Source organism: Adiantum capillus-veneris, chromosome 7 (assembly GCF_014529385.1).
Source record: "Adiantum capillus-veneris isolate H3 chromosome 7, ASM1452938v2, whole genome shotgun sequence".
Taxonomy (NCBI): domain Eukaryota; kingdom Viridiplantae; phylum Streptophyta; class Polypodiopsida; order Polypodiales; family Pteridaceae; genus Adiantum; species Adiantum capillus-veneris.
In genome coordinates, this window is record NC_140937.1 from 106708101 (window position 1) to 106714001 (window position 5901).

Consider the following 5901-nt stretch of genomic DNA (forward strand, 5'->3'; position numbering starts at 1 on the left):
ATATTTGCTTATGTTCTATAGGGGCAACAGATTTCAACCTACGTGACGAATTCTTTAACAGTGAGCTACCTTGGGAGAAGCCACTAGGGCTAAGCTTTGTTGGAAAAGAGGCCTCATTTTCCCTTGTTTTTTGTTGTAGTTATATCTTAAAGCATGAGCTTGTGTAAAGGAGAAGCTACATGCCTAGCCAATTGCACTTTGGAACGTTCGAAGTTCATATGGACTAGGAAAATGCAACAACAAGAAGCCTGTAGTTTCAAAAGGATCTTACCAGATTCTCTTGAATGTGGTAAGATATGATTTTAAGAAATCAAAGAGATAATTTACATTTACATTAGAGTTTTAGGTTGAGGGCTTGAGGCAAAATATCATGCCGAGAAAATTAATAGACATAAATACGCCATCAAAAAGAGATCGGCTTGAACATCATAGATACATGAAAGTTCCTATCAAAAAGATATTTTCTTACATTAAGGATAAGCATAGATAGTATTCCAACATAAGTGTGTAAAAGCCATGCTTTGATGCATGCACCACAAAGCACTTGAATGCTTCAGAGATTTTGTTTTAGTGTTGAATTGGACGACTCTTCCAATGCCAAGCTTTTTCTTTTGAGCGCCACTTTCTCCTTAAACTTGGCCTTTGTCAACTTCATGATCTCATCATCATGCCTTGTCCTTCTCCAGCTATATAATCTATGAGTGAAATAAGTTGGTTGGTTGTGCCTTGAAGCTCTTCATTCAATACCGACATCTTGTCATCTCTCTTACGTTCTTTTTGTCGTAAGATGACTCCTCATTCACGACATTGTCTTCTTTCTTCAAGCCGCTAGCCTTCCTTGGTGACGTAAAAGGATTTCTTGCATATAATAAATACAGAACGTGACAAAATGTGAGCATAAAAAATTGTTTACATTTAAGCATTGCAGGAAATGGAATATCCATGGCTCAACTCCCCTAAGTTTTCTTGCATGGTATCATAAATAATTCCACCGAGGTCCATCAATCTTTCCTTTCCCACCAGATCAAGCGTAGCTGAATACAAATCCTTCGAACAACGTCAAGAGATCTTCATCTCTTCTTGTTGGTTTGCTGACATATTCTAGTAGCTATCACAACAAAATGGGATATGTCGCTCATAATCATATACCTTCTTGAAAAGTGCCGGAATGACATTGATTAGCCGAGCGAAGCACATCGCATTGGACACAATGATTTGAGATGAACTCCCATCGCTTTTCTCCCATCTTAAAGATAGAATTCATATTGCCATATTTCATGTCTTCAAATATCTTTGCACGAACATCCAAGAAAGTTGCAATTTCTTTGATAGTCCAATTGCTTGATGCAAAAAACATGGTATGCTAGATTGGCTTTCCTCCACCACACAAGAAGCTTCCCCATGAACCACTTTGTAGGTATATCTTTAGAGTTAGTATATGTAATTGATGGGGGCGTTTCAATTTGAGCCAGCTAAGTGGATGCTTTTCAAACTCTCTTTCATTTTTGAGCGTTGGGTTTGTTCTTCACTTTTGAGACTTGTGAAGAATTAGTGATATCTCTCAAAGAAGCCTAAAATGGTAATACATAAGCTCCGAGGGTAATACTGGTTGAAACCCCCAATCCTGAGGATGTGGGCGATCAAGCTAGCTGCAAGAAACAATTCCTTCATGCTTGCACCACTCCATCTAAAGATTTTGAGTAAAATTTCCATTTTGCTTACAAACACATCCAAAAGAAAAAGTTAGTATATGTGAGTAGTAAACAATAGATTAAAGGCTACATGAAAACACTTTGTGGATTAAATCCAATCACCAATAGGTTAACAAGCATTAGGTAGGATGCAATGAAATATAACAAGCATCAGGTAGAAAGCAATGAAATAATGCAAGTAGTGCTTCTTACTTGTTTACTTAAATATTTGAGGGGGCTATTTTTTTAATCCAAATAAAGTGGGATAGAAAGCAATACTCATGAAGGCTCTAAGAGGACTGTTTCTAATCCAGACACTGAAAGTAATACACGAAGCAGCTCAGACAAAGGCTCTGAGACGGTTATTTCTAATCCATTTACTCAAAGGCTGGGAGGAAGCACCTTAGACCTATAGTAGTAGAAAGCACCTAAGTTACTCAAGGGTTGGCGAGAGGAAGCACCTCAGAAGGAGGCACCTACACAATGAGGGTATGCAACGACAACTAGTATGTTTCTGCATGCACATGAAAGAAAAAGAGCCTCATACTCCCAAAGACACACATTGAAAAGCTGGTGATGAATACGTTAAGAGACGACCTTTACATGTGATTGTATTAATAAATGGCGCAGAATACGTGAAAAAGTGGTTTATTTATTTTATTTTAGTGATAAGCAGGGCCATCATCCTTCGAGTAGCGGTGAAAATCCGGTTGTTAAAAAGGTTGAATTCTTGCCCTTTAAAGGTTGGATGGCACTCTAACATAATCATATATGCAATCACCCATATTCCTACCTTGGGATGCAAAAACCCTATTGTAAGGAGAAGATTCTAGGTTCACGCAACCAGGCTCTTACATTTGATTCCCACTTGGGCATTCATAGCCATTTGAGGCATCATATTAAACCCAAAAATTATGCAAAGGCATCAAGGAGACACATAAGTTTTTATGCTAAGCGTCAATCGAAGCTTTAGGCAGGTGACATAGGTGTCTCGAGTAGATATATGTGTACATGTATAATTAGTGTGCACACATTATAAACCTGCAACCATGTAACCCTACCTAGAACATGGTATATTATATGATTAGCTATAGAAAAATATCCATTGACTGATTAAACCTCTTCAATTTCAATCTCAGAAACATTAATAAAAATTAAAACATATTAAGGGCGCCATAAGTGAATGGTAATTTTACGAAATGAAAAGAAAGATGAAGGTGGAAAGTCAAAAGACATGTGAAAGTGAAAAGTCAAAAGACTCTTTGTGTCCATATAAAGAGGTGTTTCCCTTCTCTTTTATTTGCCCTTTAGCGTTTTCTTCTCTATAAAGTGTCCTCTCTCTCTCTCTCTCTCTCTCTCTCACACACACACACACATATGTTGTACCCTTCATGCCAATCTAATATTGTTTCAACTCTATGTGCTTCATCATTGTTTATTACTATGTGCTATAATTTAGTGGATGGTCTTTGTTGCTTTGAGAAAATCTTCGAATTAGGAATACCTTTTAATTTTTTTAAAGCCATTATGTATATATCTTAGGTATCTATACTATATATTAAGGAGACTGGTTTTCCAGTGCCACGTGTCAAAGTTTGCTGCATCCGGTGAGTTTCGATTTATATGAGTGAGGGGGAGAGGGAGAGAGAGAGAGGCCGCCGAAGGCGCGAAGGCGGCCGGCCGTACTAGTACATATTATGAAGCCAAAAAAAAAACAAACTAATTTTACAGTTGTCAAGTTGTCCTTGAATTTCATTTGTGGAGTGCCTTCCACCCAATTTCATCATTGTTTGTGTGTGCATGTGTGCAGAACACATTTTTTCTGGGGTTGGCATACCTCGGCATATAAAAACTCATCATTTCGACACATGGGAAAAGCTCATTGGAATTTGGGTGACCGACATCTACCGACAGCTGTTCTTTATGGAGCAAGGACGTATATATTAATGTAGCCGTTTTTCTTTTGGACTTTTGCACTGGCTCACAACTCACAAGTAGAGGCGTGTCTGCAAAGGGTGGTCGGTAGTCGTGCAGGCGGTGCCGCCCAGCACGACCTAAAATTGTGGGTACGAGGAAATGGAGAGGTCCCTAGCAGGCTAGTGATGGGGGCAAAGTGTAAGCAGAGAAGTGAAAGGGCCAATGCAGGGGGCGGCGCAGGGCAGAGGAAGGAGGGCGTGTGGGAGCGAGTGGCGAGGCTGGCACGGGGAAGGAAGGAGGCATGCACGATCGTGAACGAGACGGGCCAGGAGGTGGTGGTACGCGCCAAATACGGAGAGGTTTGGGAGGGCCAGCAATGGCGTCTGCCCGCTGAGGGCGGTCACATGGTGGTGCCCTCCCGCTTTCTTCCGCACGCTGCTCAGCCTTATAACCGCCTCGCTGCCTTCCTTGCTGCGCATCCCGTCCCCCCCTTTGCCTCCTCCTCCCTTACCACCCGTCCTCCTCCTCGCCCCCTCTTGATCACATCTCTGCACCTCCACCACCGCTACCTCGTTCTTTCCCTCCGCCCCCCCTCCACTATCGTCATCGCCTCCGTCGCCACCGCGTGACCATGCGTAGTGCACTAAATAAACCCAGATGCACCTCTTACCCTGTTCTGTTTTTATCCACATATTAAATCACTGATAACTATATTGTCCTATTATAACGTCGTCATATTCTACTAGTATTATTTTTGTGTGTGTGTGTGTGTGTCACATGAGAGAGAGAGAGAGAGAGAGAGAGATTAATATTAATCTTGTATTTTCGTATGTTGTTTTATGTAAGTGCTTGCCTTGTGCCCTAAGATTGGTATTCAAGCAACTTCTCTCTCTCTCTCTCTCTCTCTCTCTCTCTCTCTTTAACATAAGGCATGCCTCGTGCAGAAACCATCAGAGCTCAATAGGGTCGTCCAACAGAACCTCTTTATAAGATAAAATAGCATTAGTTTGGATTTTATGAGGTGGCAAAGACTTGCAGCTATGTGGGTACATAGATGCAAATTGGGTTGGTAATCTACCGTACCAAAGTTCTATCATTATAATTTTTTTAATTTTTTGTATACGTCACTTTAGAGTGCTAGAATCACATGGAGTAACAAGAAGCAACCCAAATGGAGTTAGGCAAACCTAGATGTCACTTTGGAGTGATAGAATCACATGGAACAATAAGGCCCTTGTCAGATTGGGACACCCGCCCCGCCTTGATTTTCGGAGGTCCACCCAGGTTGTTGTCACACATAGCTTCACGGCATTAGAAGCGACATTTTTCAAAGCCAATCAGGGTAGGGCAGGTGGTGAGCCCCCCGTGTTTGACGCTGCAAAGGAAGGCTCAGCACCCGTCAACAATTTTCTCGTGCGCCTTTTTGCAGATGGCCATGGAGCCTCAAAACTTGGCCCAGGGTGTTTGCCTGCCCCTCTGACAAGGTGTTCGGGCCAACTTTCCTTTTTGCTCAGCGAATGCAAGCTCGCCACCTAAGCAGGGCCGCCTCTTGCTTGCCCCAGTGTGACACACGCCTAAGAAAATAAAAAACGTTATTTCTTTCAAAACGTATAGTCCCTACATAAGTCATTAGAGCTATATTCATTTGTCTCTATCAAATCCTTAAGCACTTTTAAAGATTACCATTTGATTAATTTTGAATGAGATATGAGTAATTTTGGAAGACAAAATTTAAATAATCCACGTAAATGATCAAATATATCCATACTCGGAGATTGGGCCAACTTGAGAGTTGGCCTTCTTTTATTCTTAAGCTCATTGACGACACTTTACTCGAATTCGAATAGCAAGGATACGAGCAATCAAAGTGAGGGAGGTCCCTTGATCCTTAGCACTTGCTTTTTTGATGCATCAGAGTGAGAGGGGTTGCTGTCAGAGCTTCTGGCAGTCAATAGAAATAGAAGTGGTCTTCTCAACGAAAATAGGGCAGAGAAGGGGTTGCCTAGAGTGGAGAGAGGGAGATCGCTTTGTCTTTCTGCCAAATAGAAAGAGAGAAATGGGACGCTAGAGTTCTGTTGCTTTTTTTGTCCCGTGGTCGCCCACTTACTCTTTTAAAAATGGTCCGAATTTGGAAAAAACTCAATAAAACCTTATAAAGTGAAAATTGTGCTTATACAATCACAATCCAGGCGTCCCTGGATGCAATCTCCTACAAACAGAGACCTCCTTACTGAAAAGATTCTACCCCTCCGAAAATTTTTGCTTTCTCATAAAGCATTTGTATTGCCTAAAT

At 41.3% G+C, this 5901-nt stretch overlaps 1 protein-coding gene and 1 pseudogene across 1 annotated transcript; one reads left to right on the top strand and one right to left on the bottom strand.

Moving 5' to 3' along the window:
- Positions 1-465: 465 nt before the first annotated feature.
- Positions 466-1671, bottom strand: LOC147454382 (uncharacterized; annotated as a pseudogene).
- Positions 1672-3733: 2062 nt separating this feature from the next.
- On the top strand, positions 3734-4353 carry LOC147454383 (uncharacterized). Its single transcript, XM_086517326.1, has one exon. It carries the CDS (start codon positions 3794-3796, stop codon positions 4235-4237), a length of 444 nt encoding a protein of 147 aa, XP_086373452.1. The 5' UTR covers positions 3734-3793; the 3' UTR covers positions 4238-4353.
- The last annotated feature ends 1548 nt before the right edge of the window (positions 4354-5901 follow it).

What these genes read in the sequence shown, in the direction of transcription:
- LOC147454383 (XM_086517326.1), top strand. Translation starts at nt 3,794, where the DNA reads ATGGGGGCAAAGTGTAAGCAGAGAAGTGAAAGGGCCAATGCAGGGGGC.